Raw genomic sequence first — 22,170 nt, forward strand, 5'->3', positions numbered from 1 at the left:
CCACTGTTCACAGACGTGTCCGGGAAATGGGCTACAATAGCCGTATTCCCATGGTCAAGCCACTTCTGAACTCAAGACAACGGAAGAAGCGTCTGACTTGGGCTATGGAAAAGAAGCACTGGACAGTTGCAGAGTGGTCCAAAGTCCTCTTTTCAGACGAAAGCAAGTTTTGTATTTCATTTGGAAGTCAAGGCGCCAGAGTCTGGAGAAAGGCTGGAGAGGAGCAAAATCCAAGTTGCTTGAAATCCAGTGTGAAGTTCCCACAGTCAGCGATGGTTTGGGGAGCCATGTCAGCTGCTGGTGTTGGTCCACTGTGTTTCATCAAGCCCAGAGTAAATGCAGCTGTGTACCAAGAGATTTTAGAGCACTACATGCTTCCGTCTGCTGAAAAGCTCTATGGAGATGAGGAATTCATTTTCCAGCATGATCTGGCACCTGCCCACAGTGCCAAAACCACCAGTAACTGGTGTACTGACCATGGCATTACTGTCCTCGATTGGCCTGCCAATTCCCCTGACCTGAACCCCATAGAGAATATGTGGGGTATTGTGAAGAAGAAGCTGAAAGACACCAGACCCAACAATGCTAATGAGCTAAAGGCCGCTATTGAAGCATCCTGGGCATCCATAACACCTCAGCAATGCCACAGGCTGATTGCCTCCATGCCACGCCGCATTGATGCAGTAATCCGTGCAAAAGGATTCCCAACCAAGTACTGAATGCATTAATGGACATTTTCAAATGTTTGATTTTGTTTTGCTGTTATAAATCTTTTTTTTTACTTGGTCTGAGGAACTATTCTAATTTTTTGAGATAGGATTTTTGAGTTTTCTTAAGCTGTAAGCCATAATCAGCAATATTAAAATAATAAAAGGCTTGCAATATTTCAGTTGATTTGTAATGAATCCAGAATGCATGACATTTTTGTTTTTTTAATTGCATTACAGAAAATAAAGAACTTTATCACAATATTCTAATTTTCTGAGACAGTCCTGTATGTAAGTAAAAGGTTTGCCCGTATTGAACACTTGTTTGATAAACTACAATCCCGCTACATGACAATGATTGCTTTTCTTGTAATGTAACAAATATGTTTTAAAGAACATGTCTTTAAAACATAATTTAGCACAGTGATTCCCAACAGCGGTACTTCTGCAGTTGCCAGGGGGTAAGTGATTTTTTTATACAACTCGACAAAAGAAAAGAAAATACAAATTAACACCAGTTGCGATTGAGAGTGGGATAAATAGTCAAATCTCCAGCTTCTGCCAATCAAGGTGGTAGTAGTTAAAATGCAATTGACCAAACTGATTCAAACATTGTTTGATTGATTGAGTGAAACAAAACAAAATAGTGTTAAATGTTGTTAAAAAACATGAACATGTGTTGTCAATGAAGGGGTGCTTGAGTTCATCTGACAGGGCTGTTGGGGTACTTCAGACAAAGGAGATTGGGAGCCACTGTTCTAGCATGCTTATGATATAAGTATATATATAAGTATACAGTATACTGATTGGATCTGTTTGACCAGTGATGTATGTGGAAGAACTGCAGAATGTCTTGTCCCTCCCCTCAAATAGCATTCATGTGTGTCTCCCCCCCTGGATGTATCTCAAATGTACCATGACAACCTGTCATGTTTGGCTATACGCGCCTGCAGCCAAACAGAAGGGTTCGTTCCCCATCACTGATCAGCAGCAAGCGTGCATCTCTTGTTGAAAGAGTTTACTGCTACAGCAGCTACATGACAACACAAAGTGGTAGCATGTGTGGATATTAGGGCATCGGCATGCATGTGTTGAGTAAATCAGGGCATGTTTGTGTGTATGTCTGTGTGTGTGTGTGTGTGTGTGTGTGTGTGTGTGTTTGTGTGTGTGTGTGTGTGTTTGTCCATACTGTGGCTGAGGGCTTACATGTCTCATACACTGGGATAAAAGCAGTGGTGCAGTGATGAGCGCCTAATCCGAGTGCATGTGATCGGCCCAGCGAGGCAGGAGAGATATGAGCGTTTGACTTGTTAAAAGGGATGTTCTTCACTAAGAGCCTCGTTGGCCCTGACATAACTGGGCCATAGTTCTCCTTGTCAAAGCTAATAATCAATTCCCACTAGAAGGATAATCTGACAGCAGACCCCCAATGAGCATGACACCTCCAAGTCGTCACATCCCCATATATTAATAACAACCCAAACAGTTACCAATATCAACTGCAATAACCCCTCGAGGCCCGCATTCACGAGGTAGTCAACACTCGACAATGGGGCTGATCCTGACTGTGTGCTTTGATGATGGAGTTTGATGCTAATGACTGATAATACAGCGTATCACGGTCTGTTCCTGCAAATTTGGCCAAAGATAAAGGAGTGTTCATTCCTCCAGGCTCTGGATGTGTGTCCAAACCAAATGACCTCTGAAGATATACTTTTGACTTGTTCTATCAGAGCACTGGCAATTCTTTATATTCTTTTATTTTTTTGTCGGAACATAACGTGTGTACGTTACAGGGGCAGCAGGTGTCCCCCAGGGGGGCGGTGAGATGAGCTGGGCTGCGGCATCGTTCCTCATCTGGACGGAACATTAATAACGCCGGGACCTGGGGAGAAAGCTCCATCTGGGCCAGGCCGGTGCGCTGCTGAGGGGAACAGACCACTGACTCCACAAGTCTATAATCCCTCACATAGCGCAACGGCAGCCAGTGGGGCCCGGTTGATGAACATGTACAACTTTCACGTATAACTTTCCTCGGTAATCTAAACCCTTGAACGGAGTGCTGCCCCCTCCTGTGTCCATTTATTTCCATTCTTACAAAAAAAGATCTTCTAATTAAATGACGTGTTTGCAAAGCGCGACACTTCCGACTACAGATGAGCTCTTATGAATAATCACGCAATTATTTGTCTGCCCTTCAGACCCTATCCCGTGGTGGTTTCAGTGTTAAATAAATAAAAGCCTGATTCACTTTCAAGCAGGTGAACATTATCCAAGAGAAGAGGCAAAGGCCCCAACTAAAGGAAATAGAATTATCAAGAGGTCAGCTCCTCTTAATTCTTTCAATGTTATGCAATGGTACTCAATACATGCTGCTCAGTGACTCGTCATTTCCATTCTTATCACCACTCCATCTATAAGTGCTTGTTAATCAATACACAAACAGCCAGGACTCTCTCACTGAGGGAGCCTGAGGCACAGAGGCATGAAGTGTTAACAACATCTACCGCCTACAATCCTCAGTCAATGGGATTTTAATTTGTATATGTTTGTCCAACTTCTACTCGCAACTGACATGTCATTTTTAGTTGAGGCAAAGAAAAGAAAATGAGTTGTTACATTTTTCAGACATTTTATTAAGTTTGTCTTAATGCCATGTCTAGTGAAAGACACTAAATGTAAGGGGATATACAAGTCTTGTGTCTGTTAGGTGCTGTGGAATAGACAGAATCTGGTTGTCAGCCTCTCTCTACAAGGACAACACAGTCTGCAAGTCTCAAGGTCAGAGCTCTATAAATGTTTCATTCAGGAGATGTGTCCCACCACAGGGCAATACACATTCCTTTCCTGAACAAAAAGTCTCAAGGACTAACAATCTAGCTGCTTAGCCAAAGGTTTTATAGGGTTTCAGGTAATTCTTCATCAAACAGAGAGAAAGTTCTTTGTGTCATCCTTGGCTCATTTCTAATTTATATTCTAGGGTTTTCTTGAGTGTCAGCTGTGGCTAACCAACCCTGTGAAGCCCACTGAGCAGGCCTGTCTGGCCCTTCATGTAACATCCCTCATAATGAAGATATTTTGGTGTCATATCCTGGCAAAAGGGCATTCAGAGAGATGACTTTGATCCATGCTGAAGGTGTGGGTGTATAGATCGAGACTGAGGAGCAATAAATGAGCTTCCCAGAGTGAAGGGGGCATCGCAGTTCTGTCTCAGTAGACTTGTGACTTCCTGTCGACTTTTTTTTTCATAGAGCTGCCTCTGTCTGATTGTTTTTCTCAGCTGAGGTAATTCAGGTGCACTAGACTGGAGCTTGCCTGACTTGTGTTTATTAGTTATTCATTTCCATCAGCCTGAACTGCCTTAGGCAATGTGATCTGCAACATGCTCCCTGCTCAGGTGTTCAACAGTCCAACTGGATCATCCTTTGTCTCCCATGATGCCCAGCAGCTACTGGGTTCGTAATGGTTGAATGTATTTTTATTATTAGAAAAATCACTGAGAGACAGCAGAGAAAGTTATATCACAATATGCCGTGGGTCTTTGTCTGAGGTGTTTATTGAAGCATGTGAATAATAAGTATTCTTTTAAATAATTCATTCCAACCTGATGCTAATCTCACCTTGGAACCATCTTCTGTCTCTGAAATGTCATGTTTATACCGCACATGTCATGTAGACAGCTGCAGTTTGGCTGAATGAGTAATGAGGAATGTCTTATGTAATAATTCAATAATGCATGTTTATTAAAAGTAATACTATAATTAATTAAATACAGCGGAGAAATTCAGTGACCTCCTGTGTGCTTACAATTACTGTACAATTTAAAGGTAATAAAACAAGGGAAAGTTGATTGAAGGTCTGTGTCAAGAGGCACATTCTGGCTTCCTGCATTAAACAGCCTACTTGCTCTTAAACAACCTCAATACTATCACTTTCTGCTTCTCTACATAGGACATACTATCTGCGGTTATGATGAAAGTTAGTATGTTGGATATCATTTGTACATTATTCCTCTGGATACTGGACTGGGGGCAACAGGTATTTATAATATACACTTTTTCCCACACAAGAGGCTTTAGTAATAAAAGGTCAGCTGCAGCACAATGTTAAAAACACATGAGAGTTTCTCACCATCCACACAGGAGGGTTTGTTGCGTGTCGTCCCGGCCACTTTCCCCGGTAAACAGGAGCACTTGACTGTCTGAGAACGCTCCTCAATACGATTCTTGTTACAGCATCGGTGGGCGGCAATCACCTCGCACGTACCTCCCTCTGCAGACAGATAGACAGACACAGAGACACATGGTTAGTACATTTGAGAGATTACAGTAATGTGAGAGGAAACATGTCACTGAAAATGAACTGCAGCAACCTCAATGTTACCGTAATGTTGTATACTTCAAAAACATAAAAAATCCAAATAAGCAACAATTATGTGAATGGAAACGGGTTTAGGGAAACTTGACTACCTCACCTCATCATATCATGTGAGGCACGCTGCAGTAAAATCATTGGGCACTTACACTGTAAGTATGTGTAACAAATTGGCCCTCGAGGCATCTCAATTATGTCATCTAATTGCCTTTCACTCAGCGCTGGCTGTCCTCATTCCATACCAATCAGACTATGATGAAGCTACACCATGCACTTGTAGTAACGTGCCTGCCTTTGCACCCTTGATATTTTCCATATGTTGTAAATATGATTAAAAATGGATGACTCTTTTGTTTTCTCCTCTCCAGGGAAGACCGGGCAGTTATAGGCTTCAGTCATAGCCTTATATGACTGACTCCCATGACTGAGCCAATACAGTCTTGAACCATACTGCACAAAGCATTAACTCCACAGCATAGGTGACATCAGTGAGAGCAAATGCTGTACAATAGGTCCCATTCTGACAAAAGAGGATGTCAAAAAGATTCCGTGAAAAGAGAAGGCGGTATGCGCCGATGGCGGTACTGGGTCAAAAATAACAATAGGGAGAGGTGGTGATAGAGCGGAGGGACATCCTGAAATGAGTGAGACAGGCAGAGAGAGAGAGAGCTAGAGGACAAGGTGTGTATGGCTGCCAGGGACTGGCCATGCCAGTGAGTAATGAGGGAGCCACTGGAAGTGCCCCCTTCACACAATTATAAAGCGTGGGGCTAATGCAGCCAGCGGAGCTTTAGGAGAGAGGCCCTCCATCACCGCACTCCCCTTTCCTTACGCCCCAGGAAAAACTCTTTATCTTCCCTTGACAGCCACCGCAACAGACACCAGCGTCCAACAATTAAACTGGAGCTCATCCCTGGACAGAGGAAAGGAGAGGAGAGGAAAAGAGAGGAGAGGAAAGGAAAGGAGAGGAGATGAGAGGAAAAGAGAGGAGAGGAAAGGAAAGGAGAGGAGATGAGAGGAAAAGAGAGGAGAGGAGAGATCAGGAGAGAAGAGGGGAAAAGAGAGCTGAGGAGAACAGAGGAGAGGAAAGGAAAGGAGAGGAGATGAGAGGAAAAGAGAGGAGAAGAGAGGAAAGGAGAGATCAGGAGAGAAGAGGGGAAAAGAGAGGAGAGGAAAAGAGCGGAGAGGAAAGGAAAGGAGAGGAAAGGAAAGGAGAGGAGATGAGAGGACAAGAGAGGAGAGGAGAGGATAAAAGAGAAGAGAGGAAAAGAGAGGATAGGAAAAGAGAGGAGAGGAAAGGAAAGGAGAGGAAAGGAAAGGAGAGAAAAGGAAAGGAGAGGAAAGGAAAGGAGAGGAGATGAGAGGAAAAGAGAGGAGAGGAGAGATCAGGAGAGAAGAGGGGAAAAGAGAGGAGAGGAGAGGAAAGGAAAGTAGAGGAGATGAGAGGAAAAGAGAGGAGAGGAGAGGATAAAAGAGAAGAGAGGAGAGGAGAGGAAATGAGAGATCAGGAGAGGAGAGGATAAAAGAGAAGAGGAAAAGAGAGGAGAGGAAAGGAGAGGAGATGGGAGGAAAAGAGAGGAGAGGAGAGGAAAAGAGAGATCAGGAGAGAAGAGGGGAAAAGAGAGGAGAGGATAAAAGAGAAGAGGAAAAGAGAGGAGAGGATTAAATCTATCCCCTCCTCGATAGAGGATAGAGTGAAAAAGAAGTGGCGACAACCAAATGCCACATTCCATCTTGTTTGTGCCTTATTTCACTCGGCCGTACCGAGTTTTAAAGAGGACATCCTTCCGCGGTGAGACGATGCATTTTCTTCCACTGGCATGACTACAACCGGTGTGTGTTTCTCAAGCTGGGTTGATTGTGCAAATGTTTGAAATGGCTCGAGTCATGAATTACGGAACTGAGCTCCCAGCAGCCTAGACAAGTTTGGCAACAGTTTTCTTCTCCTATTCCCATCAATGTCTGCCGTGGCCAGACCAAAGGGCTCCGAATACTAGATTAAAAGGCAAACATTTGCAGTCCTGCCGGACCGTGCTGTCGTGCAGTATTAATGTCACTCTCTGGACGCTTGTTGTTAGATATTTCTGGGCAGGAGGAGGCAGAACACAGACTATAAAAGTGAGGAGAGAAATCCCTTGAGTGTGCTAAAACCCCAAACTCCACAATGTGTTGGCTTGTTGAATATTTTACCGACAGCTTCCTGACCTGCAGACTTGCTTTCAAGTCAAAGCAGATCACTGAATAAGTGAGGACTTTACAATGCATCACAGAATACTGAATTAGGTTAAATCCCCTCAGCTAGCTTCAAAACTTAATTTGCAAGTTAGCACAACAGCTAACATCTGACAAGGGACACTGAGAGGAAACCCCTTTCATATTAAATTCCCTTTCACTGACATTTAATGTTTCTGATCTGCGATAGAAGCAAGTTTGTGTTGACCATTTATTGCTAATGCTTACACAGTAACACAAGAACCTGAGAAGCAAAATGGGTTTTGCTGGGAGAACAATACTAAAGCTTCAGTTACATAAAGGAGGTTTGGGTTTTGGCATCAGGGTATCAGAAGAGTTAAGGCCTTTACACACCAGAGGCGTGACGAATAAACGACCAGACAATGCAACAAATGCTTCAAAACTATTCATACCTGCAGCGATGCAAATTTGCGACAGTTGCAACATTTCAATAAAAGGCTTGAATAGATTTGCGCTCGCTCATTTTTCAGAAAAACTAATGGATTCCTTTCAGTGAAATGTTCTAATGGAGTTTGAGTTCCCTCTGGCAAAGAGTTACATAGTGTATATGTCTAGCACTTTTATTGTGAAAGGTAAGAACGGAAAGAGTGGATGTTGCACTTTTGGACACTAACTGAATTCTAAGCAATAAGTAATTTGGACAGACCATATTATTTTGATTATTATGATGATTATTATAATTATTGCCACTATAAATCTGAGTTATCTCCAACACACACTCACACAAACACACACACACACACACACACACACACACACACACACACACACACACACACACACACACACACACACACACACACACACACACACACCCACTCACACACACATACTATCAGCGACGGGGTAAGGACCAGCCATCAGCCAGGTGGACATTAGGCGCGATCACTATGAACCATCTGGTATGTGGAAGAGAGAGCAGTGTAAATGGCTCCATGATGACACCACTGAGCCAGTCGCAAGAGCCACTTAGACGACAAATGGCCACTTGGACGAGACATAATTTCATTCAGGTAGCTGGGAGTTGGGGTTGGGGTAAAGGACCATCCATTATCTGTTTTTGAGTGTGTGTATGTCCGTTTGTGTTGTTTGTGTGTGTATTTACACATATGATAAGTTGTGGCATTCCATAATATATACTGTAACGCTGAAGTGCACATCAGTTACTGTGTGTACATTACGGGATCACAACAACTCGAGACGTGGCTGCAGGTTGTGATGGATGTAGTGCTCGGAGCCTGTCAGGCAGCTTAAGGGGTTAAACCAACCTGCTAAGACGGAGAGGGTGGCTGTGCACTGTAGCCTTTGGTAAGGGGAGGTGAAGGGCATCGATGGGACCGCTGACTAGTCATTTTTCTCCTGGCGGCCCACAGTGACAGCAGCCATTTAATGACTGGATGAGGTGATTGTGTTTAAGGAAATCAATGCTTCATTGTTTTCAGTTTAGCTAACGGCCAATTAGGAGCCTTTTAATGAGGTACGGTTGTAAAATGTGGAGATAGATAGGAAGAGAAGGAATGGGAGCTCAGAATAAAAAGCCATACTTCATATTAGAATAATTTCTGCAGAGCACTGAGAGACTGAAGAATGGGAACATTTACAGACATCAAAAATGCAAAGAGGCATTCCTTTTAACATTTACATAAATCTATCAGTTTGTCCAGAACATCAACTGAAATATTTTGAGAGTGGGGGTTATATCATATCATATCCTCAGCTGTACCGCTGTAACACAGACTCCTACAGAGAGTGTTGTATTATGAGTTGTAGGACTATGTAGAATCAATATTGCAAGCCTATCATCTTTAAGTCAGTTTATAGCATAACTTTAGGCATAAGTCAGTGTTTTGATAGCCCAGTTCAACCTACAAAGGTTTCTGCAGGCTTGTGTTTTGCTGCCACGGAGGAAATGAATTCATGATGAGGGAAAGCGAGCCCAAAGCGTTTCCAGGCGTCGGACCGCGGACCGAATCATCTGTCAAGCAGCTGAGAATTACAGCTGTCACAGCTGATGAGGAGCTCTAAAAGACAATTTTGACCGATTCCAAGAGCCTGACAGGAGAGTGTGCGAGTATGTGGACTGATAGACAAGCTAGACAATGTGGGATTTACATTATGCTGTAATGGTATTAATTCACGTTTCACTTTCATGAGAGAAAATTATATTTTTTCCCTGAATAAAAGCATCTCAGGGAACCTTTCCCCATATAACTAGTTGGAAAGTGTGCTGTATCGTCAAACAGTGATGTTTCCAAAAACAGGTGCTTGAAAAAGCAGCTGTTTTATAATTAGGGTCTTCCTAATTCCAGCCAATAAAGTCAACCTTAGATGCTTAACACCCATGCACATCACCTTTAAGAGCCACAACCCATGTAGGCTGCATTCTGCGCCTAACGTCAAGGTCACAGTAATAAAGCCATTAAAGTCTATTCAGCCAAAGACTCACAAGGCATGAAAGGAACTGTTTATTTGCATCCTCTGGGTGACAAACAACCTACTACTGCATTCTGATCTCACTGTATCTGGCAATTTTAAACACAGAGATAAATGCAGGTGCTTGTGACAATGTCACTACAAAACATTTTGCCGTCTTGGCTCAGCTTCAGCGTCAACAACTATAATTTATGCAGAGTGGCCAAGAGCAGTAATCACTGGCTCGCCATCAGCAAACATTTCTGTCACCTCCTCACTCTCCAACTCTCTTTAGCTCTCTCCCTCTCACTGCTACAGTTTTAGTAATGACATATGGCCGAGGGAAGAAACACAGCAGCCGGGAAAACTTAAGCCTCTCAAGGACTCGTCATAACAACTTAATCAGTGCACACTCAGGTGAAAATGAGCCGTTTCCGCCAGAGTGCATGCTGGAGTGCCTGTTTTGTTCTGTCAGACAGGCAGCTGCTGCATCAACCACAGTCCATCTTTCTTCCCAATTCCTTCTTTTCTGTTGGCTTGTTGTTGTTCTCCAGTGCCTCTGTGTTACACTTCTAATTGTCAATTTACATCTCAGGTGGCAACAGGAATTATGGCTTCCATTGTGAGTAAATAAATGCAGACACGTGTAGCGCTAAGAAATGTAAATTCGACACAGTTCCTTATTCGAGAAGCAGCCGCATTTCAAATCATTGGTGAAAAATATGCACATCTGAAAGACAAATTGAGACTCGGTCGCCAAAAATGCCTTTTTACAAGTGAACAAAGTAACTTTGTACTGTGCGCCAGAGAAGTCAATTCAAACCCACGTAAAGTTTTATTAAGCAGCAGATTGTTTATTGAGTTGTTTTTTTTCTGTCAACTTTTCTCTCTCTGTGAAATGATGCCTAATTGAAAATGACCCTTTTTTGTATGACTTGTTATCAACAGTTTTAAACATAATAAAATGCCTCTGATTGAAAAGTTGTCAGATATGTCCAAAATGAAAAAAAGCTCTATTCTGTTTGTCCTGATTAGTTTTTCAGATTTGATGGAAGAAAAAATAGAAGAAGAATATTAATGATCTGTTTCAAAAAGCAAAGGCATCAAAGTGGCTGTGGGGCAGCTGTTCCAATGCATATATGTTTAATGATGCTCATCAGAATTTAGCTTGTCATTACTTAAACATCAAGTTAGAACCTCATGAACACTCCCCCTGATTACTTAGGATAATGTTTAAACACGCTACAAAGCACTGTTGAGTGGATTCTAAATGGAGGCCTTCGAGGCAGTGCCAGGGAACAACTTTTCAGTTCTACCCTCTTGGCAACAGATACAGTTTAGGTATTTTATCAGAAATTACACAACCCTCGTTTACTGCTCAAATTCCTCCCCTTCTGTAACAGGAGCAGTTCAAATGAAGAGTGTGTGTGAATATAAATGCCTGGGAGGAGCAGAATTAGACCCTGGCCACTATATTTCCATGATGGAGTAGATCATGTTTGCGGTGCTAATGCTCTCTGCATCACACCTCACAGAGACTGTGTCAAGTAGCAATAATAAGAAAAAGCAGAGAGAGAGAGAGTGAGAGACTGCATGCATAGAGCATATATTTGTCCATGTGCCACATTAGGGCTATGCTGTTATGCATGTCACTGTCTGGAGGCGTTAACATGGACACCGACTTTGTGTATTCCACATAAGAAAGAGTCCTTTGTTGGTAAAAACATGAAGAGACAACATTCCTCTTATGGTTTGGACATGCAATACTTTTTTTTGTAGCGCTGAAGTTCTCCTGGCCTTTGAGAGTAAATCGTCCACTAAGGCTCACTTGTTCTCTCTCTGAAGCCCTTTCCCAGAGGACTGACTTCCACCAATGAATAATAAAAGGTAGCCTCGAGGAGGAAGGCTACCAAAGGAGCTTGCACAATTCACCACTCCAACACATCTAAAGTGGGACAGTGCAGACTGTCTCCAAGAATAACAAACAAATTCATCTCAGGCCTTTATAACCGTTGTTTATCCAATCTAAGAAACCTTTTGAACCACGTGTCACTGATGCATCAGGAGTGGATCCACCATTTATCAAGTGCCCATCAGCACCCTGTTGCAGTGATCCGTATGGTTTCTCTGACCTCAGCCAGTGTGACGGCTTCAGGCTGGTTTCTTACTGACCCTACTGTGGCCTGGATTTCACTTTCCTCCCGAGGCAGCATCACCCACAGTAATGGGAGTAGACAAACAAGTGGACATAGTAGCTATAGTAGCCCCTGGAGCTACCACAAACCTGAGGAAGGGAGGGGGAGAGGGGGAGAAAGACACTCCAGAGCTCAAGCTGACTGACAGGAACAACTGACCCAGCTATACTGGAGTCAGACAAATCAATGTTGTTTTTTCCCCCTTTGCTGCTATGGCTCACCTCTCATCCTAGCTAGTCTTACAGAATACTAAATACTGCCATACTACAGTTGCTCCAACTTACAGAAACATACTATGAATGGGTTTAATAAATGAGGAGAAAGGCATAAAAAAGGCCTAAAAAAGGAACATCTTAGAGCTTGCTTTTATCAGGTATTGTTCATGCATGGAGACGTGGAAATAGGCTCAAGTTTACTGAATAGTTATAGTGCAGCAATTGCACCATTGGTGGTAATAGTCTTGACATATTTAACAGGTAATTCCATTAGTACGAATACGAAATGTGAGGTGCTGCTGGCCACGGCCCTGGTCGATTCTTAATCACCTGTATGGGTTTCCTCTCGTGGTCCTGTATGACTCCAATGCTCACATCTTTATGGTTATTAAAGTTAACGATTGCTGCGTGCCTCATTTACCAAGGCTCTATCAATACCAGTTCAGCACCATGAAATTACCCCAGTCCAGAGGGAGCAGCGTGACAAACCGGATTAAGAAGGGCTCGGTAATGCCTTGGCATATATAACTCGCTGTGTCATGGACTCACTGCAAGAAGACCCACTGCCAAGCTCGAGCCCGCTGAGAGAGGGGCAGCTGACAACCATTATAGCTTAAATGTCAATTCAAGCTTTTATTACCCACATGGTTGTTCAGAAAAGCAATGAAAACTAATAGCTGGCAGGTAGCAAAAAAACAAAAAACACGACATTGGAGAAAACACATTAAAAGTTCTCAGAAGTTACCTTCCAGATGAATGGAAAAAAGGGGTGATTATGGTAAATATATGCAGGATGTAACCTACTTCTGTGGTCTTTCAGGTGTAAGGATACGTTTGTTGGATACTCTTTTATAGACATGACAGTTAGATTTTGTATGTAGACGAGCTCGGTCGCATTTTAAATAAAATCTTGCAGTAAAGGGGAAAGATGGCTCTTGTCCCTTCATTCCGCTTATCTTATTTCCAGGACAGGAGGGTGAAGCCAGAAATAGTGTAGTTCAGTGCCAGAAACACTATAGTACAGAATTGAATATGTGCCGTCACAAGCGTATAACGAGACACATTAGATAAAGTCAGCAAATTTCTATTTATCCCTTCTTACTTTATTCCTCTCTCATGGTGTGCGTGTAAACACAGCCGTGAGATCCGGGCGTGCAGGTGTGGTCGCACCTCTCTGTGTTTTACTGCACCCTGTAGTACAGTTGGCGGTGCCTGACCTCTATTTAATGTCCATATGACACAGGTCACTGCTCTCTCTAAATGAGAGTCGGATGGTGAAATGAGAAACTAAATTGTCCATTCAAAATCACAAAACGGACTTTTTTGAACGCCGCCATAGAGCAGCCTTCAAAAAGTGACATTCCTTGGTCCGAAACAATTGGAGCTGTGCTGTGAGCCCTGGAAAATGGCTTGAATACAGACCATGAATATCAGTTCACCTCTTCTAAAAATGAAAGGAAAAAGTTCTGAAAATGGCTCATAATAAAGTTATAAAATGCTACATAGGGTTATTGAGTACAATCCATCAGAGCCTCTGTCTGGTCGAAGGTCTATTTGGAACATTGTGTGACTCTGAATGACACCGTGGAGGTGGTGTGAAGCAGAGAACACAGTGGCCGTCTCAACCAGCAATCACGCCATACCGAGGCTTCTGCGTGTGGGGTCTGGAACGATATGTCGCTCTGGGTTCAGGCGAGGTCTGCCTGGATTACACACAATGCATTATCTAATATGCATAATGCATCAGCAGGCACTTAACATCAAATTATGGATGCATGCAAAACCACCCAGAGTAGGCCTTGTGTATGTAGAGAGAGGGCACTTTACTGTGCAAATAATCTGCCCGCTTTCTGTAAAGCCGAGCAATCAGGAAGTTGCAGGATTTTGCATAACTGGGCCCCATATGCAATAAATGTTAATAAGCTCATATTCCTTGTCCCACTGGCATGTTTGTATGTTTTAATGCTGCCTATAAACATTAAGGCAGTTGGCTACAGCGTCTGTCTGTTAATGTTCTCTCTTATTTATTCATCCATTTATTTTATTGTAAACACTTGCAGGAACAAACAGCATCTTAAATGCGCTAGCTTTACAAACACATAACTCCAGGCTGTTAGTGCAAATGTGGCTACAAAGTTGTGAACAGTGCCCTCCTTTACGAAGCTACTGATTGAGGCTCATTTAAGCTAAACAGTATGGTCTCAAGCATGTATGTCATGTCAAACTGCAAAGATCTATTAATGGGAGCAGCTCTTGCACAGGTTCTAAGATTCACTGCCTGTAGTCTCTGTTTAGGTCCTGTGTCATGTTCCTGACATGTGCATGACAGAGAGTTTTCCACTAAGCACCGTATTAAAACGGATATTGGCTTGTAAATAACGCATTCGCGAGATGGTAATTGTATGGCAGCACATTGATCACTTTCCCAAAGACTGACTTCCGCATGATGATCAATCTGAGCAAGAGCAAAAGGGAGGAAAATCAATGTGCTGAACACTTAGCTCCCGTTTGACAATGCAGAATAACAATGTCAGATGTGGCATTAAGCGGCTGACCTTGCTCTCGCTAGCGACAAGGACAAGCGTTTTGTTGTGGCCATAGACAGGAGCGTGAAGCTGTCATAGAGAGCTGTAAATCATCTCGACTGAAGACATTTTATTTCATTTAGTCATGGAACAGCCATTTTTATAATGACTGTTATAATCTATATATCACATTAAAGGTGTGAGGGTTATTTCACTAAGATGACAACCATTTGTCATTAGATTCCCATAATTTGTCAACCGCTAGATATGTTTCCATAGTGTTCAGAACAAGGCAGCCATCACTAAAATGGTAAATGGTTGTATAAGGTCATCTTTAATTGTGCAACAAAAGTGCAACACTATGAATGCCCTTCATGTTTTAAATGATCACGTCTTGCCCCTCTCCACGAGACCCATCTTCTCACCTTCAAGTGTGGCCATCTGAACTTATAAACAACATAAGAAAACTTTTGCCTTCTTCGTACGAACTAGTTATTTTCACAGCACATCACAGAGACTTTTCAAACATCCCCAAAACATGATTAAATGTAATTGATTTAAAGAAGAGGAGTCTACACGGTTAATTCTCACCATCCTCAGCGGTGTTTCTTTACTGTAGAAGCTAATTATTCTCCTCATAAAGCATTGCAGGTACCTTTAGAGACGGCTTCAGAATCCTATCAGAACAGAATAGAGACCTTTGGAAATCCAGCACAGTACACAATGTGCGACAGATTAACTAGGGGCAAAATAGACCTCGGACAATGATAATCTATTTTTGTGTCACAGAGCACTAAAATGGGTTTTCAACCTATTTCTTCACCTGTGGGAAAGAATCATAGCTCTGACAAATGACTATAAGCGAGACGAGAGATGGGCGGGTTGTTGGCGACAGGAATGAGAGGAGAAGGGGAGCGTAGTTATTTGAAGACTCTGAAATCGGAACAATATGAGAACTGGAACACAATTTGGCATCAGATTACTCACAGCGATATCCATCAAAACACACAATTCAGTCACTCAGTATCATTACTGTCGGCTTGATAAGCTTTTAAGCTGGAGATAACATCTTGATGTGGTAACACAAGTGGGAGAGGAGTCTCAGTCTCATCTGTTTCTATTGTCGAGGCCACAACAGAGAAAAATGAACGGCGTACCGGAGCAAAGAGAGAGATGATTCGTTACAGAAATGATTGACAAGTTTATCATTAACGAGCCTCCATCTCACATCCCTGCAGAGATGAAAACAGCAACAAACTTTAACCACTCTTCCCATCTCTTTGATCAAATACTTTTATATGCTGGGAGTATTTATTAAGAGTGCTTTTATATGAATCACAGGTTTTTTCTGTGCAGAGATAATACTGCAATCAAACGTTTTAAAGCTTCCTGTGGTTTCTTATCAAACGCTGCAACATTGGCAACACGGTGAATTGACTTGCCGAATGCACGAGCTTGGTGAATGTCCTAACTTTCATTCTTTTCTTTTTTTGACTGAGAGTGATCACTTCATCTTCCATAGCAATCCTCTGCAGAGAAGAATCAATCATGAATTGAAATATGGCACGATTCAGTCACAGAAACTATCCCTCCATCTACGAGATTAAATATCAGCCGTAATGAATGACACAGGCTCTTGTACCCATTAATTATAAAGATTAGAATGATGACTTTGTTTTGAACTCGTGCCCACGCTGCTTCTCAAGGTCGTTCTCGCTTAGGAGACGACTCACTTGCAAAGAAACACAGACAGAATTAATGAAATGCTTAAAAACAGTTTCCCATGCATTTTCCTGTTAACTCATAATTTGCTTATGCAAAGTTACGGTGACAAAACGACCGAATGATGGAATTCACAAACAGGGCATGTACCGTTTGCCATTATATTGTCTGGTAACTGTGAAACCCTTAAGTAGAGATGAAATGAATCTCGTCATCAGCCTTGCCTCGACATACCTGTAAATTTGATCTGTGCCACCAGGGTGGACTGTGAAATCATGTGGCTGCACATCAAAGTGTGACTGAACTCTGTGTGCATACTAATGCCACAGCAATGCATGCACTGAGCTCTGTGGTGGAGCGAGAGAGAAGAGGAGGGAGAGAGCAAGAACCAGAGGAAATGTCCCTTCAAAGAAAAATAAATATATTGGCAAAACTGAATTGTGTTGACATTTAGTGAATATTTTATCCAGGGAGAAAAACACAATTTTCAGGTACATAAAACCTTAACTACTTTTCCATGCTGGTATCTACCTTTCATCCATACACTATACTTTCAAAAATCCCACCCCTCCTTAACACATCAACTCGGGAAGAGATACAGCTGGCACTGTGCCAAAAGCAGCAGTCACCGTGTGTATCCTCTTTATCCATCATATCCCCTGCATCATTTCCCTGGTCATTGCCTGTGTACTGGTGGTGCTCTAAGTCATGACTGTGGGATCAGAGCTGGGAGATAAGTGATTGTCTCCTGGCAGACAGAAGAGCCGTCTTGACAGGCAATGAAGGAAGGAGCCTGTGCACAGCACTTCAGTAGATGCTCTCCCTATTTCTCTCTGTTATGTCTCTCTCCATCCATCCACCCATCTGTCTGTCCATCCATCCATTGCTCTCCAAGGTAGGTCAAAAGAAAGATCCGGCTTGGCAGCTCATTCCTCACTCTGATGAAGCCGCTTGTTAGAGACTCATCAACTCCTCTCTGTGTCTCACACACACATGCACACACACACACAAACTGCAACGCTATCTTTCACTCTCGTCTTAGAATGTCTCCATTTCACTTTTCTCGATGCCTGCCTTCCCCTTCTCATGTCCCAGGTCTCTCCCTCATTAAAGACATCTCCAGCAGTGGAGTGAAGGAGGGAGGTACAGCATCTGACTGAACTGAGCTGTGACATGTTCAGAGAGGGCAGATCGCACCATGCAAGGGCTCTAATTACCCCTGCTCGCTGACCAGAGGTCAGTGGCTGGCAGCTGTTGCAATACAAATGCACCTTTGCAGAAAAAACATGCATAGGGATGCATGGCAAAATGGCAACCTTGTCTCTTGCAAAAGGACATTTCATACAACTACACTGCATCTTCAATTACGTTTCCAGGGAAATTAATTTTCTCTCAGATTATGCCTGTGTTTTTAACACGTGGTTAACGTTGTAAACTGAAACAAAGCAGAAAGGCACTACTTTTAAAACACTTTCTTTATTGTTTTTTTTAGCATATATAGACACTACATAAGACAGTACACAAACTTCCAAATCCAAGACATAACAAAATGAAGTACATTAACAGTCGCACAAATAACATCATTAAATTAAATTAACTACACAAACATGTTTGTAGGCTATGTAAGGAGATATACAAACATGTAGGCAGATATGAAAGGCTTCAATCCTTCTCCCAGCATAGGAACATTAATCATCTCTAAGTTGCTGACCCAGAGTGCTCTCTAGATCTGCATGTTCCAGATAGTTAAGGAACGGGCCCCATACTTTTTTAAATAGTTCTTGTTTTCCTTTAATTGAATAGGTTATTTTCTCTAATGAGACACATGCAGACAGTTCTTTTAGCCATTTACCAATACTTGGACTGTTTACATTTTTCCATGAAAGTGCTATCATGCGTTTTGCCTGTAGGAGACAGAGATTTAAAAAGATTTGTTCTTTCTTCCTTATGTTGTGTTCTTTTGGGTAACACCCTAACAAAAAAAAGCCTGGGTTCCATGCTTAACTGCAGAAAAGCACTACTTGGTTATGTTTAGGGAGCAAAACTACTTGTTCAGGTTTAGTAAAATATCATGGTTTGTCTTTGTTACCTTATTTAAATTATGGATTTAAATCTTAAAAAGTCACCATTGGCTTTTAGTTTCACACGGGACACAAACACTGTCCTCCTGGGTGAAAGTCTTGTGTTCATTTGACCAATCAATCCACTCCATCCTCCTCCTAACTACAGACTCGAGGTACGTCACAAACAAATGTGAAGATACAATTCTCCTTGATATGTAATTGCATCATTGCAGTTTTGTTGTATGGAAACGTCATTTTTGCGAGAACAAACAGAAAATGGAGAAAATGCAGAATGGGGACAAGCACAATTATGTGTTATGGATGTAGGTCACACACACACATTATATACAATTATTGCAATTAAGTCTGTCAAACAAAAGAGGCATTCAGCCCGGCGTAAGTAAATGCTCCTCAATGTCAACTAATGGAATTGTACTGAAAGTCTTTTGCTTGACACTGCTGCAAATAAGTACAGTTCTGATTAATTTCATCACGGGGTAATTTGTACATTAGTTTTCACATTATTGTTCTGATCTGTCATCACCTATGCACTCTAAATGCAGGGAAATGCAATAACAATATTTGCCAGCTGCTTCTTGCACACAAATCAAATTAGAGTGCAGCTCTCAAGACTCAGAAACAGATGGTCGATCACAACAAGCAGAGTAAATCCCCAGTAGTTACTGTACTATGACACTCCTATGTTTATCTGCACAGACCTTTCTGGAAGAGCTCCATTATTTATCCATTTTCACAACTGATGGCATTTTGCAACAGCAATTTGTTGTGTGTTTTAAACCAAACAGACTCATTCAGCTGCCTACAATGGAAAGCTTGTTAAAATGTGTTTGAAAGGTCTCCTATCTTTCATTTTCAGAGTTGCCGTGCATGAGGCAGATGCCAACTCTATACAAAATAGAAATGTCTTCAGACCCGCCCGTTCTCTTTGGAATTTAATTAATCACCTTCAAATTTTGGCATGTGGCCTTCTGAATAGACGTTTTGGTGACGTCAAAAGTAGAGCTGGTCTCATCTTCTCTGGCCTACATGCCTCTGCAGGCTCCGATAAGATGGAGGAACCGCGTGACACACAGATTGTTGTCAGGCTGTTAATGAACTGTCATTTGTGTTTAATCTACAAAGTCAATTCATATGTATTCCACGTAATTGTGAACCATGGAAGAATAAAGAGCCACAAATCCAAGTAGGGAAGAAGTCGGTTCGGATCCAACAACATCAGACTTTCACACAGGAGACCAGAATTTATTGGACGTGTAACTTCCGTTCTTACTTAAACTTAAATAAAACCTGCAGCTTGAAATAGAGAACACAAGAAACAGGAAGAAGAACGTGTTGCTATGTTAACCCAAACGTTGAGTTATTTGTCACATAACTTCTCACTTACAGAGTTATTTCAAACCACAGTGCCCACAGTACATTACAGCACATCATCATCTTTTACAGAGGAGGAAGGAGGAATGAACATTTTGATATCTATCGTAATTTATCATTTAAAGTGTTGTATGACCTGGCTCTTTTTTTGTCGTAGTTTTGGCTATGATTTCTATTGGTGATAATTTGTTTCTGTCCTTGTCATACATTGTTGTAATAAAGTCACTTTGTTCCCAGATCTTGACAATTACTTTGGTTAACACAGTGTTGTAATAGCCACGGTAACTATGTTTATCTTGATTAAAATCCCACACAAATGACATCACGCTGCTAGAAAAAAAAAAGAAACACACACACTACTGTACATATTGTTATGCAGGAGACGTTGGATTCTCCTTTTGGACTTTCTTTAGCATAAAGTCACATTTAATGTTTTATTCCTTAACGGTTCAAACGTTGTGTCACATTTGACAATATGATGATACCATTTAGGATGTGACATACAGGGGAATTTAAGATAAATGGCGTTGGATTATTACGATCATATCAACATTTGTATTTCTTGTTTCTATCATCAGTGTACAAATTAAATTTATAAAAGTACACCATCTTCCTCTGGCTTCAGTTTCAGTCGAGGTATTGTAGTAAGGCTTCCCAGTGAAGTGTCTGGCTAAGAGTGTATTTATTAATAATCACACCCTCTGATTTCCTAGCTCTTTTGCACTTTGCACTGATGCACATACGGAAACCAAAATAGCAGGTACACTTGGAGACGCCCACACAGTAATTAGCACTACAAACAAAGTACGGCTGAGGTTGAAGGAAAAGTAATTAGCTTTGTATAAAACAATGAGTTCATGGAAATCTGTCCTATAGATATTTCAGGCTTGACCAAAGTGTTGGACCAGCTGACTGACTCTAGAGCAAGGTGCTGCAAGCACGCAGAAAAACACCAAACATTTGCTGGTTGGAGCAATCTCAATGTGAAAATGCTGGTTTTCTCTTTTGCATATTGTTTAACGAGTTAGAAAAATATGTAATTTGAGAATACCATTTTGGAATCTCGCATTTGCATCGCTCATTATTCTTCTGGCTATTTTTCGGATTTAACATTTAATTAATTCAGTGATGCATTAGTTTATCCTAAAAATAATCAATAGACGAATCTCCTCAGCCAAGCCCTATGAGAGCGGCAGATGAAAAGGATTAAAAGAGACGGAGGAACAGGAAGTCGGGTAAAAAGACAGATGGAACAGGTTGCCAGCCAGCAAGCTCGCCATACTGTTGTGTCTCTTCATATAACTCATCACAAGGCACATCCCTTTTTTCTCCTTTCTTCATCAAGACTAGGTCTCTCACTGACCTTGTCACAACATGTTACTAAAACTTTTCTTAGAGGACGCAACAAAACTTTCCCCCTGTATCTATGTGCTCCCTTTTTAGGAGATAAACAGGAACCTAAATATGGGTCAGCTCCGCTGGAGTATCTGAGGACTATCAATCGCAAAACTATTGATGCGCAGTCTGGCTGCGAAGAAATAAAAAACTTCCTCAGAACAAAACTTGAAGAAACCGATTTTACTCATTATTGCATTTAAACGGAAGGAATGACTTAATCTTCCTGCACCATTGACTAAACAAATATTCAAGGAGGAGGAAAAGAAAAACCTTTAACATCATAAAAACAGTTGTCAAATCTCTCTGTTAAAAAATCTCTCTGTTAAAATCTCTCTGTCATGCATTTACGAACAATGCAGTCTTGGAAATGACACATAGGAATTTCTCAACTCGCTCAAGCAAAGCTTCAAACTATTGATTGTTGCATATACAGTACTGTAAAGGTCATTCATAACTGTCACATATGACTCACCGTAGCATCAGCCATGCTAGCTGAAGTAATTCAGCCTTGTATGTGCACTTTTTGTTGCAATGGAAACTCTCTGTTAGCTCAGAATGCCTTGTCATATTATAATGCAGTCTCCATTATGTTGGTAGGCATACGGATAAACTAATTAAGAGTGCTTTGTTCTTTGCCAGAAAGTGTCGGCTCACAGCTTTGGACCACTAAGTAGACTGGCCAGGTAATGAGCTGAGCCGGCCACATAGGAGCCTGTGTATGCTGCTACAGGGGACGCCAGAGCTAAGACCTCCATACTGCAGACGAGTTCCTTCATCACGTACAGCGGCATGCGGCAAGGTACGCCATGCCGCACCCACAGCAAAGCACTGTTCACTCAGTTGAATGAATTAATGAATCAATCAATTTCTTCCAGATAAATCACAGTGAACGCCTCGCAACGGCCGACTGTCAC

General features: G+C 41.9%; 1 protein-coding gene across 3 annotated transcripts in view; it reads right to left on the bottom strand.

Annotated features, from left to right (window-relative positions):
* Window positions 1-22,170, bottom strand: part of tafa1b (TAFA chemokine like family member 1b) — a 112,033-nt gene that overhangs the window by 15,134 nt on the left and 74,729 nt on the right. For all 3 annotated transcript variants that reach the window (XR_003832350.1, XR_003832351.1, XM_029432753.1), the window contains exon 3: window positions 4,839-4,979. Coding sequence is in view for 1 of the 3 variants with exons in the window: in XM_029432753.1 (XP_029288613.1) it covers window positions 4,839-4,979 (141 nt within the window). In the remaining 2 variants the exon portion in view is untranslated. The remainder of the gene's footprint in view (window positions 1-4,838; window positions 4,980-22,170) is intronic.

This window comes from Cottoperca gobio, chromosome 5, assembly GCF_900634415.1.
Source record: "Cottoperca gobio chromosome 5, fCotGob3.1, whole genome shotgun sequence".
NCBI lineage: Eukaryota > Metazoa > Chordata > Actinopteri > Perciformes > Bovichtidae > Cottoperca > Cottoperca gobio.